The sequence below is a fragment of the Danio rerio genome, chromosome 1 (genome assembly GCF_052040795.2).
Source record: "Danio rerio strain M-AB ecotype USA chromosome 1, GRCz13ab, whole genome shotgun sequence".
In the NCBI taxonomy this organism is placed as follows: domain Eukaryota; kingdom Metazoa; phylum Chordata; class Actinopteri; order Cypriniformes; family Danionidae; genus Danio; species Danio rerio.
In genome coordinates this window covers 49,521,817-49,539,636 of record NC_141021.1, presented here as the reverse complement: position 1 = coordinate 49,539,636, position 17,820 = coordinate 49,521,817, and the positions used below count along the sequence as shown (strand labels likewise).

Here is a 17,820-nt window from a genome sequence, read left to right as displayed (position 1 = left end):
CACAGTTTGGATAGCATAGTGTGAGTACACCCTTAGTGTCCTTGAATTGCCCCTAGGGGATTAATAAAAGTTTAAATTAAACAATTCATTTCGACATGGTGGTGCTTCACATGCAGTATAACAAGAATGACACACTTAACTCAATAAACATCAACACCTAACAAGTACAAAAAATAAAATAATAATGGGTTGGGGCTGAAAGGGCATCCGCTGCGTAAAAACGTGCTGGATAAGTTGGTGGTTCATTCCGCTGTGGCAACCCCGGATTAATAAAGGGACTAAGCCGACAAGAAAATGAATGAATGAATAGTCCATCGATTAACTACATTTGTTACATAACCTAATTGCTTCAGGCACAAAAGTAAATTTATAACAATTTGTGGAACATCTTATTGTCCTTAGATGTCGACCAAGGGATATCCACTCAGAATGTTTGTTTAAGGGATGTGTTCTGTCTCCTAGTAAACCTTATGTGGGTTAACGGCAAATTAATTTTTGGGTGAAGTATGCCTTTAATTCAGTAACCCTCAAAACTATAGGAAATAGTTCACCCCATGAAAAATGAATGCAAACATGTCATCTTAGATTACTTTTTTTTTTTTTTTACTCCTTTTGAAGAAAGTTAATGTGGCTCAGGTTTCACATAATGCAAAAATAGAACAAATAATTTAGTATGTAATAAAAATCATAAAACAAACCAAAATCGTTAAGCGAAAATCAATAAATTTAAGTTGAATTTCTAAAATTAATAAAACAACCTAAACAAATAAAGTCTTATGAAAGTATCATTTCACACCCCCCCCCCCCCCCCCCCCCCCAAAAAAAAAAGGTCTTGCCTCATATTTGATTTTGTCCAAGTGGAATTTCAGAGTTTAATTAATCTTTCTCCTTGATATTTATGCGACAATTTGGGAATTTGGCCAAGATGTCAATAGCACATTTAGGACAATGGGATCCTAACAAACACATCTCTCCTTTTGAAAGCAAGCAAGGATTATCTTGAGAGTCTTAATAAGAGACTACTAATAATCAGATGCATACTTTGAACAATGATGCAAGATTCCAAGTCACTATTATTGGCTCTTTTCCACACAGCGCTGCCCACATTAATAGCCAGGAGACACGGGATCAGATGGTGCCATTAATAATCCATAGGGAATGCTTGAGAAGGAAAACAAAATCACATCTACAATGGGTCAAAATTCGAGTTGCTTAGCAAAAATGTTTCATGTAAATATCTTCAGAGGTTTATTATGGCAGAACACTTTACATTTAGCGTGTAATAATGTACATTTGTGATTTCATTGTTTTGGTGAAATGATTTGAAATAGGAACAGAAATGTGCAGTTGTCGGCTTTATGTCAAATAAAACATGATGAGAATCAAAACAATATAAACTGAACAGAATATTTAGAAGTGCTTTTCAAAGCTTGACGACTATTCTCTTCCTCACTTGCTTCCTCTGTACCATCTCCATCGAGACAGTGGCTTCATATAAAGGCACGGGGTGCTCCATCTGTGGCCTAGACCAACAAACACAGTCAATTCATCTCAGTTCACACCACAAAGCTGATTTCACACATTTTTTTCTTGCTGTATTACAAACGCATCCCCCGTGTGCATTCAGTTGCATTAGAGTGTTGTGTATTTAGCACATGGATTTATTTATTCTCACCTAAAAGTCCCCATACAGAGTTTATTCATCACATCCTTCAAGATATCTGAGAGAAAGCAGATTAAGGGCTCATAACCCAGTTACAGACAGGAAGCCACTTGTCTTGTATGTCGCTGACAAGGTCGATCCAATAGCCTGCGGACACTGGGAGAAAAGCCTTAGGTCTAGAATACATCAAATTGCCATGGATTAGCCATATGCACACTGAAGATCCCAATGACCTCATTACAACATACAGCTGAAGTCACAATTATTAGCCCTCCTGCAATTTATTTTTCTTTAAATATTTCCCAAACAATTATTAAGAAAGCAAGACATTTTTCACAGTATTTCCTATAATATTTTTTCTTCTGGAGAAAGACTTATTTGTTTTATTTAGGCTAGAATAAAAGCAGTTTTTAATTTTCTTAAACCATTTTAAAGTCAATAATATTAGCCCCATTAAACATTTTTTTATCTGATTGTTTACAGAACAAACCATTGTTATACACGGACTTGTCTTATTACCCTAACTTGCGTAATTAACCTAGTTAAGCCTTTACATGTTACTCTCAGCTGAATATTAGTGTCTTGAAAAATATCTAGTCAAATATTATTTACTGTCACCATGGCAAAGATAAAATAATTATTATCATAAATGAGTTATTAAAACTATTATGTTTAGAAATGTTGACAAAATCTTTCTGTTAAAGAGAAATTGGGGGAATTAATATTCAGGAGGGCTAAAAATTCAGACTTTAACACTATATAGTGATTTCAATAAAGCAGCTCTGTTTTCATGTAATCAGAATTCTATAATTCAGTAATATTGTCGAAATTACTGATCATTTTAAAGCTGGTGAATGTGGAAAAAAAACATTCACAGCTAGTCAGAATTCATCGTGCTAGAGTTTAAAGTGCTAATTAAAGTGTTGGACTGCATAATTGTGGCGCTCCCTTACATTAATCTCCGCCAAGCTCCTCATGTTGTGGCATCAACAAATGCCATGTTTAAAGTCACATATATGTCCATTTTTCCCAATTTGTGATGCTCGGTTTAAACTTTAGATCATCTTGAGCACATTTAAATGCTAAAAGCACTTGTGACTGCTATGTGACTGGCTGATTAGGGTTTTCGAGTAGATCAAAGCTATCAAAACACATCTGGTCTTTTTCCCCACTTGTAGCCAGAAAGCTTATCTGGAAAGTAAGCAGCTGGATATTATTGGATTGTGGTGCAACTGTATATATATATAAATATTTCAGGGGTTTCTGCAGATTTCTTAAAATCAATTTTAAGACTTTTTAGGACCCTTTTGAATGAAATTAGACTAAACACTAAGGAATTTTTCCTAATGGCCCAGTTACTTCTGTAAATAGTTTTTGTATTAATGGAAGATCATGTAAAGCAATGTGTTGCTTTAGTTTTCTTTCCCTGATTAGGGAATTTAATTTGGAGAATTTACTGTACAAACAGCTGTTGTAAATTGTCATTTTGGAATAAAAACTAAAATATATATATATATAAAAGAAGTTTTGAGAAGGATTATAGGTGATTATTGGGTAGCTTTATTTGGAAATAAGAAAAATTAAGACCTTTTTAAAATAATTTAAGACCTGCAACACAATATTTTAGTGAATTTAAGACTTTAAGGCCTAAAATTTTGTTTTTGAAATTTAAGACTTTTTATGAACCCCCGGACACCCTGATATTTATATATGCACACACACATGTATATAATACTGGGCCTTGAGGTCTGTTCCTTGTACACGAAGCAATGTTTTGCACACATACTAAATATGTGTTACATCTGCACCTTTGCCTCAAGAACCACAGCTGAACCACAAACCATTTGTTAAAAATTAGATATAAGATGAAATAAGTCTACATAATAGAATGAAATAAGTCTTAATATGCCAAAATAAGTCTACATTTTTCACTAGGATCAAGACAATTATAAAAAAAAAGCTTCTGCATTTAGACAGCTTTGGTGTAGTTAAACATATCCAAAAGCCTATGATTTCTAAATAAAGATTTTAGTTGGGAACAAGTGATTTTTAAGAAGCATGACCAATTTTAATGGCGTGATGACCATTTTTAACAGTAGGACAACTTCAGCCAGCTGTTTGTTACTGTTATAAACATGACAAATGCTGTTCCTCTAAGGCGGTTCACATAAAATAGCTTTAATTATGCTTTTATTACTGATCGAAATGATTAAATATTTACTAAATGATAATTATATATTTACGCATTTGCATAAATGACTTAAAAAGCCTGATCTCTTGTAATTGCTGGTCAAGGCTGCATATAATTTTTGAGTTACCAAGAGGTTGAAGAGATGTACCTAATGAAGTGGCCAGATAGTATAAAATTAACTGAACCTAATTGTACATTGCTGGCGATATTAACATATGTATTAAGCTTAATACTGACAGTCTTTTAGGGTTTTGTCTAAAGATCCAGAGATATTGAGACTTACCTTGATAACCTTGAAGAAAATTTATAAATGAAGTCAATATCAATATAAATACATTTACTAGACTGAGGTGGGTTCTCTTTATCAGAGGTTATCAATAATAAACTGGCTGCAACATTACAGATCTAGAGATATTGAGAGTAAAATACATTTACTAGACTGAGATGGACTGCTTAAACTTTAAAGGTTGACTGATAAACAAAGCCAAGACCCTAATGCACTATATTACAACTGGACCAATTAGAAAGCAGTGTTAGTATATCAATAAATATTTAATATTAAATATAAATGTTCGATTTTAATGAACTTTATAGGAAAAGATACGAAGATATCGGCCCTGCTTGGCACGGGACGCTGTCCACACTTCATCATTAAGAAATGAGAGCGATGCTGCCTTCAGGAAGAGAATGTGGCTGTCGGGAGGGTCCAGCTTGGGGGAAAAGGATAAAGTTACTTTATAAATTAGTGTATTTTAATGTAAAAACTCATTCTAAAATCTATTGGCGGCTGACCTGTAAGTGCTGTTCTGTGGTGACCCAATGACCTCCAACTGAAAGCAGGGTGAGGAGGTCGTGTTTATGTGGCTGTTTCGTCTGTGCTTCTGGCTCTTCATCATAGAGTCTCACTGTCCCAAGAGAAACTCAAAATCACAGACCGCTAATTGAAAATGAACCATCTTTTAGTTTATAGCCTGTAGAGTTACTGGCCAAAGGTTTGTGGAGTCAAATTAATACATTTATTCAGCAAGGACGCATTAAACCAATCCATCCCCAGCATTTAAAATGACAGCATTTATCATTTTTGTTTCCATATTTAATGAGCAAGTATATTTTGAAGTCATCTTCCAAACTGTGTTTGTCTTATATTAAAAAAAATTCATGAGACTTTTGAGCGAGAATGCGATTCAATGATCTATGCTAAGCTAAAAGTGCTCCTGCCAGACCTGGAAATCGGCTAAATGGATTTAAAAAAAAATGCCAAATTTAATGAGCAAGTATATTATGAAGTCATGTTCCAAAGTGTGTTTAAGCCTTTTATAACTGCTTTTACTGGGACAATTTTCAATCTTTTGGATCAGTCCTGCTGTTTTATTTACTAACCACTAGATTGGTCAAAGTACGAACAGCTTTAAAAGAACACTACTTCTTCTGGAAATATTTTAATTTAATCAAGAGTTAAGCAGCAAAGTTTGACCATTTTTTAATTCCTTCAGTCATTCTCCAGGTCTGGCAGGACCACTTTTAGCTTAGCTTAGCATAAATCATTGAATTGGATTAGACCAATAGCATAGAAAAAAAAAGATTTAATAATTTTTTTATTTAAAGCTTCAGCTTGACTCGTCTGTAGTTACATTGTGTACTAAGACCAACAGAAATGAAAAGTTAATCATCTCTGTGCTAATAGAGATAGGAACTATACTATCTTTCTAGGATAATAATCTAGGATCTTTGTTGCTGTACCATGTCTGCAGAAGGCACGATGATATTAAGCAGTGCAATTACTTAGTTACCGAGCTGAGGACTATTTTCAGGTGGTGTGTAATATCATTGTGCATGGTGCGGCAGCAAAGTTACTTGATTAATATGCTGGAATGAAAATATAGTTCTGAGACAAATCAACATAGAAACAAGTTTTTATTTTCCGTCAGTCTTAGAACATGATGTAACTACAGAAGAGTCACGCTTTAAATAGGAAAATTATGAAAAATATTTTAGGAGATTTTGGAGTGAGATGCTAATGGTCTAATCCGATTCAATGATCTATGCTAAGCTAAGCTAAAAGTGCTTACACCAGACCCGGAGATCGGCTAAATGGATTTAAAAATGGTGAAATTCAACCGTTTACAATGACTTCTTACTTGTAAAATGTTTCCAAATTTTTCCACAAAAGTGGAGTGTTCCTATAAAGTAATAAAATAAATGCTACTATTAATACTTAGGACACAACACCAGCATTAACAAAACTAAAAGCAATGTTGAAATGATTATAAATGTCAAATAAATCGGTAGTAAATCTCCTGAATCAACGATAATATAGATAGGAACTATACTGTCATTCTGGCTTAAAAATCTAGGATCTTTGTTGCTGTACCATGGCTGCAGAAGGCACAATGATATTATGCAGTGCAGTTATCGAGCTGGGGACTATTTTCACATGCTGTGTAATATCATTGTGCCTGCAGCAGCTATGGTACAGCAACAAATTCATTGATTAATAGGCTGGAATGAGAATATAATTCCTAACCATATCAACATAGAAACTGACAAGAGATGCTAATGGTCTAATCTGATTCAATGATCTATGCTGGGATAAGCTAAAAGTGCTCCCGCCAGACCCGGAGATCGGCTGAATGGATTAAAAATGGCAAAACTCAATTTCCTATTTAGACTTATTATTTGTAAAATGAGCACATTATCCAAAACAAAGTGGAGTGTCTCTTTAAGTAATAAAATAAATACCCCTACAAATACTTAGGACACAACATCAGTATTAACAGAACTAAAGGCAATGTTGAAATTATTAAAAACTTCATATGAATTGGTAGTAAACCTCCTGAATCAACGATGATGTCCACTCCAAGACCTCCAGTCTCTTCAAGGCACGAGTCCACCAAATCCTCCTTTGCGTCCCACAATCTGATCACTCGAGCTGAAAGGAGGAGATACAGTACACTTAAAAGAATCCTCTAATACACATAATTAAGAACTTCAAGTGTTTCAATGTATTAATAGTGCACAACAAGGTGTTGTAGGTTGTCAAAGATCACATTTGCTGTGAAACTTATTGTAACATGTCTGGATATGCTTACAGAAAGAGAAGAAAATACCTTACCCAAAAGTGACTCCTGCACACCTTGAGCAAGTGCAAGCAGAAGGAAGGGCAAAGATGAAGAAGAAAGTCAAACGGCAAAAGAAATGCACAAGGCAGAGATGAAAAGATAGATAAGACAATATCTGAAAAGGTTTGATGTGAGTGAGTTTAAAGACAGACAAAAATCTAGGACAAATGAAATCTGATTTTCAGTAGAACTCAGGAGGAAAAGATGAGGTTGAAACTTTGAATGGCAGCTCTTACAGCAGTGTTTAAACTAAGATAATTGGCTAAATGTGTAAAATATCTTGACTTTCATTCCTCTCCACAAGACTTGAGTTTAGTACATACCCACATTCGGCCGCAGCTCTTGCAAAAACTTCTGGTCCTCCGGGGACAAAGCTGTAGCCAAAACTTTTACACCGTGATAGTGGGCAAGCTGAATGGCCAGAACTCCAAAGGGCTGCATGCACATAAAACAGGAATGATTTGATATATAGGAAGCCAAATAATGGTGGTAGAACTGCAGTGTTGATCCTGATATGAGACAACATAAACTACAGTTGAAGTCAGAATTATTAGCCCCCCTAAATTATTCGCCCCCCTGTTTAATTTGTTTCCCAATTTCTGTTTAATGGAGAGAAGATTTTTTTGACAGATTTCTAAACATAATAGTTTTAAAAACTCATTTCTAATTGATTTATTTTATCTTTGCCATGATCACAGTAAATAATATTTGACTATATATTTTTCAAGACACTTCTATACAGCTTAAAGTGACATTTAAAGGCTTAACTAGGTTAATTAGGTTAACTAGGCAGGTTAGGGTCATTAGGCAAGTTATTGTATATTGATGGTTTGTTATGGTTTGTTCTGACTATCAAAAATATATATGGCTTAAAGGGGCTAATAATTTTGACCTTAAAATGTTTTTTTTTTATTAGAAATTGATTTTATTCCATCTAAAATAAAACAAATAAGGCTTTCTACAAAAAAAAAAAAAAAAACCTGACATACTGTGAAAATTTGCATTGTCAAACAACATTTAGTAAAATATTAAGAAAAGAAATAAAAAAATCAGAGGGGGGCTAATAATTCTGACTTCAACTATACATGCCGAGTAGTCAGATTAGAGGATTTTACTGAGTTTCGCATGAACTTGGGTTTTGTGGAGAAACATTTGTGGTCGTCTTTGGGGGTATGTGGCACTAATCTTTTATCTCAATTATTTTATTTTATTTTTTAAACAACTGAATTCCAAAATCGAAATTTAATCTTGATTAATTGCAAGATAACTTAAGATCATTTTCCAAATGTTTGATGCTAAGGATTTCATTGTATTATTCTACAGTGTCTCATAATTATTAGGCTGCATTTATTGTCATTAAAAAACACTATTACTGTAATTAATTACTAAATTAATTTCAAGACACTTATATGTAGCTTAAAGGGACATTCAAAGGCTTAATTAGGTTAATTAGGTTAACTAGGCAGGTTAGGGTAATTAGGCAAGCTATTGTATAGCGATGGTTTGTTCTGTAGACTATTAGGAAAAAAATTGCTTAAAGGGGCTAAAAATTTTGACCTTAAAATGTTTTTTTTATAAAAAATTAAAAACTGCTTTTATTCTAGCCAAAATAAAACAAATAAGACTTTCTCCACAAGAAAAAATATTCTCAGACATACTGTAGAAATTACCTTGCTCTGTTAAACATCATTTGGGAAATATTTAAAAGAGTAAAAAAAAATCAAAGGGTGCTAATAATTCTGACTTCAACTGTACATTATAATTCACTTTTAATAAAACAGGAAATTACAAAATTTGATGAGTTTTAACATAAATCCACCTTATTTTTCCTGAATGTCAGATTAATTTGCTGGTAAAGGCAAATAACTAGAAGTAAAACAATATGCAGAAGATAGTAGGGTTGTGTGATATTGACAAATGTCTATGTTTTGGGGGAAAATGTAACTAATTAATTCATTTATTCAATAAACAAGTCAGTTCGCACATTGTTAAATAACAATTACAATATTATTACTATTATTATAAATAACAAATGCAATATTCATTCATTTTCTTTTTGGGCAACATATCCAGCATATATTTTACTACTTTTGCTGCTTTTTCAAACTGCTTCTTTATAATGAGTTGAAATAACTCAATTCTTAAGGTTTTTAGGGGGACAACTTATTTATTTATGTTCAAAAATTATAAAGTTTACTTAATCGATTTGTGTTGGGAAAACATGAAGTTATTGTGTTGAACCCAGCATATGTCAGATTAATTTGCAAATAAAACATTATGCATTAGATAATAGGGGTGTGTGATATTGACAAAGCATCTGTGTTTTGGGGGATTTTTACAGTTTCATTAAGTAAACAATACTCTCTCATTGTTTTGCAAAGTGAGCAACATACTCGATAATGTCAGTTTGGACACTGTTACAATATTAATAGAAACAATAAATATTGCACACCCCTAAAGGTAAATAACTATAAAGCTGAAATTGTTAGTGCGTTCATGCTAGCTCCAAACAGCATTAAACGATGTCTGTAAAAAGACAAAAATGCCACTTTAGAAGTGTAAATAGGGCATATGTGAACATAATTACAGCAATAAATGAAAACAATTTGATGCAAAACTTCAGCCTGCGATATCAAACAGCATAAACAACTATTTTGTACAGCTAAAAATAACTAGAAGTTAGAAGTAAATCGCACGTAGCAATAGCATCGCGCACCTTCAAATAGTTGCATCTACTTTACCAATAAGATTTCACTTTTTACTGTTTTATTAAAGAAATGATTACTTTTTAATCAGCAATGATGCAATAAATATTTAGCAAAATTCCAATTTGTATTTTTATTCGAACAAATGCGTCTTTGCTGGGTTTAAGACTTTAAATAGTTCTTCAAACGCTACCCAGCAGGCACAGGATGTCAACATAACGTTAGATTGACGTTGAACTCTAACGTTGTGGGGATGTTGCATTTTGTTTAGAAATGAAAATCGGGTTGACGTCAGAACACAACGTCAATGTCCAAAATCCTACCTAAAATAAACCAAATATCAAAGTGTAATGATGTTACAGCTTGACGTTGTATGGATGTTACCACTATGACGTCTATCAGGTGTTGAACTTGGTCAAACATTAAACCTAAAATCAACCAAATATCAACATCTAATGAAGTTACAGCTTGACATTGTGTGGATGTTACCATTATGACGTCTATCAGATGTTGGATTTTGGTTGCCGTACCTGACGAATAAATGTCAGTATCTGACGTCAATATGACGTTGGTTTAAGATGCTGGCTTGATGTCACTTCCCTACACAATCTAAAATCAACGTCATAATAACGTTGTCCTTAGACTCTGGGTAGACATTGAATTTTGGTCACCTGACATCACGACCTAATTCTAACCTAATATTAACATCTGAAATTTCAGGAAGATGTTGCACTTTTGTCCTTGGCAGAGATACCTACAGACGCCCCATCCAGCACCAGTACAGTCTGTCCTGCTGCCATTCGTGCCAGTGTATGAAGAGCGGTGTAGGCCCTGAGACCATCTTTAATTACTGCTGCTGCTTCAAACCAGCTCACTTTCTCCGGCTTTGGAACTGCACATGCAAAACAAAACATATTTAGTTAGAAAACTAGCGATCTTTATAGTGGACCTAATATGCTCGTTTTTACAAGATGTAAAATAAGTTTCTGGTGTCCATAGAGTGTGTATGTGAGGTTTGATCCAATTTGTGCAGTTTGGTGACTGTCGCTTTTAATTCAAAGGAATAAACAGCTGACAGCTGCTTCTCACTCAGGGCTGTGTTTGCTGGGAGAGGGATGAGAGAGTCACTCGATGAGGGAGAGATTGTCACTAATGGGCGGGGCTTTCCCCCTCTGATGGCATGTACAAAGGCAGAATGTCAATCAAAGTGTTTCTGCAGACTATTCTTATAAAGTGTGATTAAAATAATAAATGTGAGAAATATTTTTACAATGAGATGCTGGCTATAAACATACAGTTTCCATGAAAAACCCCTTATAAAAGTGATTTTTGCATAATAGGTCCTCTTTAAGAACAAGGTAGAAATGCAACATAAACCAGGGGTTCTTTACTGGTTTGGCCATGTGACCCAAATTTTTACATGGTCAAGCCGCGACTCAAATTTTTAGGAACTACAATACAATTTTAGGAATTATATTTAATTTGTATTTATTTGTTAACATACACAAGTAGTGACCGATAAATCATAAGAAAATCACAAAGACTTACTCATGAACAATATTTTATTGCTATCATTTAACAAAATGTATCAAATTATAGAAATATTAAAGAGTAAAAACGACAAATACTGTAAACAGTGGTTTGGGTAAGGAAAGGTTCAGTTACCATGAACTAAACTGAACTGTTATTAAACTATGTTGTCTGGTTTCTAAATGTCGTCTTAATTTAAAAAGGTTTCCTGCTCTCTTGTGAGAGTACCTCGCTACTTATGACACACTGAGGATTTAAGTCTTTTTTGTCGTCAATATATGTAAATCCATAGTTTACATATTCAGGGTTGTACTTGTGCTTTGACATATTTGTTGCTATAATTAAATGAAATTTCACATTAAACGGTAGGGTTGTCGTGCACGCATTTCAAAATAAAAGTCAAAATAAGTAAAAAATTCAACTTCTGTTGTTTTTTTTGACCACTGAAGATGTTCCAGTTGAGAAACATTAACATAAACCATACCTAGATTAAATTCGTCAATAAGCACGACTGAACAAAGGCCAGACTGCTCAGCATCCAATGGGAGAATCCCTGAGGAGAAATGCAACATTTTTTTTTGATTATGCACACCTAAAGCAGACTCTAGTAAAACACATAGTCCAAAGAAGTTCTTACCCACAACCTCATCGTCTGGTTGGAAAAACATCACTTTGGGTCCCACTGAAAAAAAGATGTGCATCCCATCAGATTCATCAGGCAGGTTTATTTGATTACTGTCCGGAAGTAAAATGTACAAGAAGTCACACCTTGAAGAACAACCCCAGCGATCTCCCTTCCAACCGGAACATGCTCCTTCTCAAGCTTGAGGTCTTCATACATCTAACAAACACAATAGAATAGATGTTAATAAGATCAAAACAAATCTTTGCCTTAATAATATCCAACGGTTAAAACATGTTGAAGCTTGTAACACATCATTTGCTTCATTGCTGTTTTGGTTAATTACATTATTATTCATTATCTTTTTGTAAAGATAAAGTGTGAAGTGTGTGTGTGTGTGTGTGTGTGTGTGTGTGTGTGTGTGTGTGTGTGTGTGTGTGTGTGTGTGTGTGTGTGTTTGTGTGTGTGTTTGTGTGTGTGTGTGTGTGTGTGTGTGTGTGTGTGTGTGTGTGTGTGTGCATGTTTTTGTGACAATCAGGAAACAAATGTGTGTAAAATGACATGACATGATGTGACAAAGATATTACAAGGAGATGGTAATTTATGAAAACATACGAGTTTAAGCATTAAGTAAAACTGCACACACTTTGTTTTTGTGAACTGTGGGGACATTCCATTGATTTCCATTGTTTTAATAATATACAAGTTGTATTTTATATTGCCCTAACCTAGGGTGCCCAAACTTGGTCCTGGAGGGCCGGTGTCCTGCATATTTTAGTTCCAACCCCAATTAAACACACCTGAACACTCTAATCAAGCTGTTTAGGTACACTAGAAAGTTCCAGGCAGGTGTGTTGAAGGGAGCCACTCCAGGACCGAGTTTGGACACCCCTGCCCTAACCCAACCCAAGGGGTAGGCTTAGGTTTGGGCAAAAGAAAATACAATTTGCATCATTCATGTATAAAAACCAATGGAATGTCCCCACAATTCAGAAAAACAAAGATGTTTGTGTGTATGTGTGCATACCTTAAAATCAACTGGACTTAGTGCACAGCTCTTTACTTGAACTTTGACCTGATGGTTGCCAATGTTAGTGGGTAAACTCTGTCAGAAAAAAACAGAAAGGGCATCAAACGATTAGACTGATTGTACATGATGAAGAAAGTATATTAAATACAAGCAAATAAATAAACTAGCAAAATAATGTTCCGTCATCATTTCACATAACAGATTTGACAAGAATGGCTGAGTTTTGAGGTAATTAATCTATTGTTACTCTAAATGGCTATTCAGAATCAGAAGATCATAATCAGATAAGAATCAATCAGATTAGCTGGGGACTTTAGAAAATAAAAGTAAATAATATAATAATAGAAGCTTTCAAATAAATTAAACAGAATACAGGTAGGCATGGGGAGCAGAGAGAGGGGAAGGATCGGCATAGCACCGCGAGGCGGGAATCGAACTCAGGTCGCCGTACTAACCACTACACCACTGGCGCCAACTTTATTTATATTTTTATAATGTATATTTTAGGGCGAAGCAGTGGCGCAGTAGGTAGTGCTGTTGCCTCACTGCAAGAAGGTCGCTGGTTCGATCCTCGGCTCAGTTGGCGTTTCTGTGTGGAGTTTGCATGTTCTCCTTGCGTTCGCGTGGGTTTCCTCCGAGTGCTCCGGTTTCCCCCACAGTCCAAAGACATGCGGTACAGGTTAATTGGGTAGACTAAATTGTCCGTAGTGTATGAGTGTGCGTGAATGAGTGTTTGTGGATGTTTCCCAGAGATGGGTTGCGGCTGGAAGGGCATCCGCTGCTTAAAAACGTGCTGGATAAATTGGCGGTTCATTCTGCTGTGGCGACCCCAGAATAATAAAGGGACTAAGCCGACAAGAAAATGAATGAATGAATAATGTATATTTTTTCTCTTTGACCCATACACAGATTTTAAAAATGACATAAAAATAAATCCAACAGATACTGTGAAAGCTCTCACCGTCTCCTGTAAGACAAACTTGACATCTTCTTGGTCTCCTGGTTTGCAGTAAAGTCCCTTCATGGCAATTCTAGCTGTATTTAAATAGACTTATGCCCACTTAACAGGTAATACAAGTAATAGCAACAACCTGAATTCCGTAATACTTTATATTGAAATAATACTTGAATGTCATTTAATGCATGCTTTAAATCTTTTCTGCTAACTCAAAAACTCAAGGTCCAAATCAACCGGAATACGTCATCCTTGTAAAGCCTCTAAGCTATTGTTTTCCCTTCTATAACTGGCGTGTCTCTGTTAAAAACGCCAAGATCGGGGATAAAATATCTGCATCTGTTATGATGTATAATATATATTTGCCTGTAGCTGACTGACTGCGGTAGTGTTTTGTTCATTTCCTGCACGTGACTCGAAATGAGTGACGTAGGGTGAGTCGAAATGGAAACGGGTAGAGAGGACAACGACAAACGCCACGATGTGTGGGAGATTATGTTAGATAATCGCTTGGATATTCATCCATTCATTATTTGGCTTAGTCCCTTTATTAATCTGTTGTCGCGACAGCGGAATGAGCCGCCAACCTATCCAGCATATGTTTTATGCAGCAAGAAAATCACTGAGAAACACTTGGATATTTACACCAAATAATGTCAAGTCAATAAACCCTAATAACATATCAATAAATTGCGACGTTTCATACGTGACACTTAATAAAAAAATGACAATGACGTCATGGGAAATTCACAAGGCACAATATTAACTTAAAAAAAAAATGTAAATATAAATTATTTATTTAAAATAATTAACACGCACACCTGGGGGAAACATTTGTAATAATTATTTTTGTAGTATAATTTCTATGCAAAAAAAAATTCACAGAATAACTTATGTAATAATCATTTATTAATTTTCCTTAGGCTTAGCTAGTCCCTTATTAATCAGGGGTCGCCATAGCGGAATGAACCGACAGCTATTCTGGCATATGAGTTTTATGCAGCAGATGCCCTTCCAGCCGCAACCCATTACTGGGATTAGTTGGTGGTTCATTCTGCTGTGGCGACCTCTGAATAATAAAGGAACTAAGCCAAAAAGAAAATTAATGAATTATAGGACTTTGTGACCTGGACGCCCTTCAAAATAGTTTTACAATTTACACATTAGATTGTTGAAATTAATAATAAAAAAAACTTAACATCATTAGAAATTTAGAAGCTCCAGTAATTTTTATATTCCTGTGTTTTGCTTTTACTTCAGTTTTTAAATAAATGACAAATTAAAATAAAATAAAACTTAAATCTTAATTTAAGCCATTTTATCTTATAGTGAACCTGATTTTTTCTTACTTTAGAAAATCATCTGGAAATTTACTGAGGCCTTTAGTGGGCCCCAAACACAAAAGAAGATATTCTGAAGAAAGCTGGAAACTGGTAACCGTTGACTTCCATAGTATTTGTTTGTTTTTTTTTCTACTATGGAACTCAATGGTTACCGAATTTCAGCATTCTTCAAAATATCTTGTTTTAAGTTCAGCAAAAAATAAAATAAAATAATAATAATAAAATAAATAAAAAGGGTTTAGAACCAAGTGAAGGCAAGAAAATAATGAGTAAATGTTTATTTTTGGCCAAACTATCCCTTTAAGATTCTACTTAATGCAGTAAACAGAAGCGCTATCGGGTTATTATGCATTTTGACAACCTTTCTAAGGATATCTTTTAAATTCGTTTTTGTTCTTTTTTTCTCTTTTTGTTTATTGCTAATGTCACATGTATTTATTTATTTATTTATTTATTTATTTATTTATCTTGTTTTCACGTTTTAGATATTATTATTTTTTGTATTACATTTTTATTAATTATTATTATTATCTTGTAAAAGATATAAAAGTGCTATTATTAGCATTATTTTTTATTAATTATTATATTTTTATGAATTATTATTATTATTTTATTGTAAGAGATATATAAGTGCTATGGGTTAATTTGGGCCGCATAGCGCCCTCTATGTGCAGTAAACAGGCAGACTCGGACGCCCCAATGACGTCCGCACGTTTCATTTTCCCCCTTTTACTTCACTACTAGCGAAGCTGCACAGAGGAAACGAGGAGCCACACAAGCAGCAGCCAAATAACGCCTGGAATTTACCTCGAGCGTCAAAAAAGGACAGAAGAGCCTCCGCCTGTCACCTCATGCCCCTTTAAGTTAGTTGATTCCCTCGCAGAGTGCTGGAGTCATAATGGAAACTGAATGATGAGGTAAGAAGACTGTTTTTGAGCTCGGGCCGATTGTCCTTTTTATGACAGTGACTGCGGGAGGAGGAGGAGGAGGAATCTGTAGGATTTCAGGGCGCGCTTCGTCTCCATACACTAGCATATGCTCTGCAACGGTCACTCCAACGGTCATTTCCATTCAGAAACCGCATCAATAAGTACAATAGTCATTTATTCATAAAAACAGGCCTCTGTAAGCTCCCCTTCTCCTCGCCGAGATTGCAGCTAACGTTAAACCTCTGCTCTGATTTACTGGTTTAGTTAGCACACTTGCTAACGGCTGCTGCTGCTGGTATGTTTTTATCAGTGACAGCAGCTCAAAAACTGCACCTCTGTGGTAAAACACAGGGATATAGTGGATTATTTGGACCTCGAGAGGGCTGAGGACATGTGTGTTACATGTAGGATGTAGAAAGAGTGAGTTTGGTCAGTGAAGACCACCAGCTCATCTTCTCACATGGCTGCAGGTCTCATCTGTAGCACTTGCATATGGAGATGCTCAAGTGTGCATGATGATGACGACTCCATCTTTTCTCCAGTGCACATGTGTGTTTGTGTGTATGCATACTAGCCAGGAGAAACATGGGTTATTATCCTGTGATTATGTCTGGTGATTAAGGCTCAGATCCTGTAGTGCAGTCTGGCAGTGGATTTGGGTGCTTTGTCTTTAAGCCACAGTCCTGTATAGTATGTAAACACTGTCAGATTGGAGGGTGGTTTACGAGATCTTATGAGCTGTGCAGCTGGAGACTTTCCCTCAGGTCAGGCTGGTCTTAAACCTGTTCAGCTCCTGGTTTATACACGCGTTCCTTGATCACAGGACTTAAGCGGTAGACTTGAAATGTGACCTCACAAACTGATCTAAGGTTAGATTTTTGGTTGCTAGGATGTACCCGGGTATTCAAATATGACAGGCCCAAGTGCTGTAGAAGTGCAACCAACGTTGATCAAAATTTTAAGCACTATTGAAGAATGTTTTGTGTTTGTAATTGTGTTTAAAGTCTTTATAATATTCAAATGTAAATCTAACATTGTTAATATTAAAATGAAATATGTCTAAACATTACCCAGACTGTCATAGTCACTCTAATGTAAATGAGAAAGCATATCTGCATATTATTATCAGGCTTTTATTGAGGCATGCCAATTTATATTTGTAGATGTATGAATTCATTTACAAATATCAATTGACAGGCCTCCAAAAAGGAAACTTATTTATTAGAGTCTTCAAACAACCAATGAAATAAATAACATTTGGCAGAATAATGGAATTTTATTAGAGGGCCTGAAATTTTTTCTATGCAACCGCAAAATATATTTGGGAGCATTTGTGCGAGTGCATAAAATTGTTATCGTGCTACCAGTTTTCACAGCAAAAAAACACCAAACGCAGCGCTCGGGAATGGTTTAAAATAGTTGACATGTCAACTTGCTGCAGGAAACAAAGCCCCCATTGCTTGTCCCACCTTCAAGCTCTTCTTATTGGCCCACTGCGTTAGAACATAAGGCGATTAGATTGGTTAACATCAGCTCTTAATTACTCAGTTTCGATGACATCGAGATCCAGCCGCGAAAATGTAAAGGTCTGGATACGAGAGAATGAAAACAACACTGACAGATGTGGTTTTAGAAACCACCTAAAGTTACAAATAATGGCACATCTGATTAGTGATCATGTAATGAATGTCAATCCAGCATTTACACTTTTCGACGAGTGGATAAAAGACTTC

General features: G+C 35.2%; 2 protein-coding genes and 1 long non-coding RNA gene across 17 annotated transcripts in view; 2 read left to right on the top strand and 1 right to left on the bottom strand.

Moving 5' to 3' along the window:
• Window positions 1–842: 842 nt before the first annotated feature.
• On the bottom strand, window positions 843–16,088 carry cryzl1 (crystallin, zeta (quinone reductase)-like 1). Of its 5 annotated transcripts, none has more exons than XM_087235544.1 (13): window positions 15,966–16,088; window positions 12,858–12,935; window positions 11,977–12,049; window positions 11,846–11,890; window positions 11,693–11,761; window positions 10,437–10,570; window positions 7,297–7,408; window positions 6,967–6,987; window positions 6,685–6,783; window positions 4,647–4,759; window positions 4,459–4,564; window positions 1,676–1,721; window positions 1,225–1,523 (listed from the first exon to the last, which is right to left on the bottom strand). In XM_087235544.1, exons 3-13 carry the CDS (start codon window positions 12,047–12,049, stop codon window positions 1,424–1,426), a joined length of 918 nt encoding a protein of 305 aa, XP_087091670.1. In that variant the 5' UTR covers window positions 12,858–12,935; window positions 15,966–16,088; the 3' UTR covers window positions 1,225–1,423.
• On the top strand, window positions 6,778–11,629 carry LOC147837500 (uncharacterized). The gene is made up of 2 exons (XR_015476999.1): window positions 6,778–7,103; window positions 10,399–11,629. It is a non-coding gene; the product is annotated as an uncharacterized LOC147837500 (long non-coding RNA).
• Window positions 15,895–17,820, top strand: part of itsn1 (intersectin 1 (SH3 domain protein)) — a 90,162-nt gene continuing 88,236 nt past the window's right edge. For all 11 annotated transcript variants that reach the window (XR_015475549.1, XR_015475548.1, XM_087235259.1 and 8 more), the window contains exon 1: window positions 15,895–16,075. The gene's annotated coding sequence lies outside the window, so the exon portion shown is untranslated. The remainder of the gene's footprint in view (window positions 16,076–17,820) is intronic.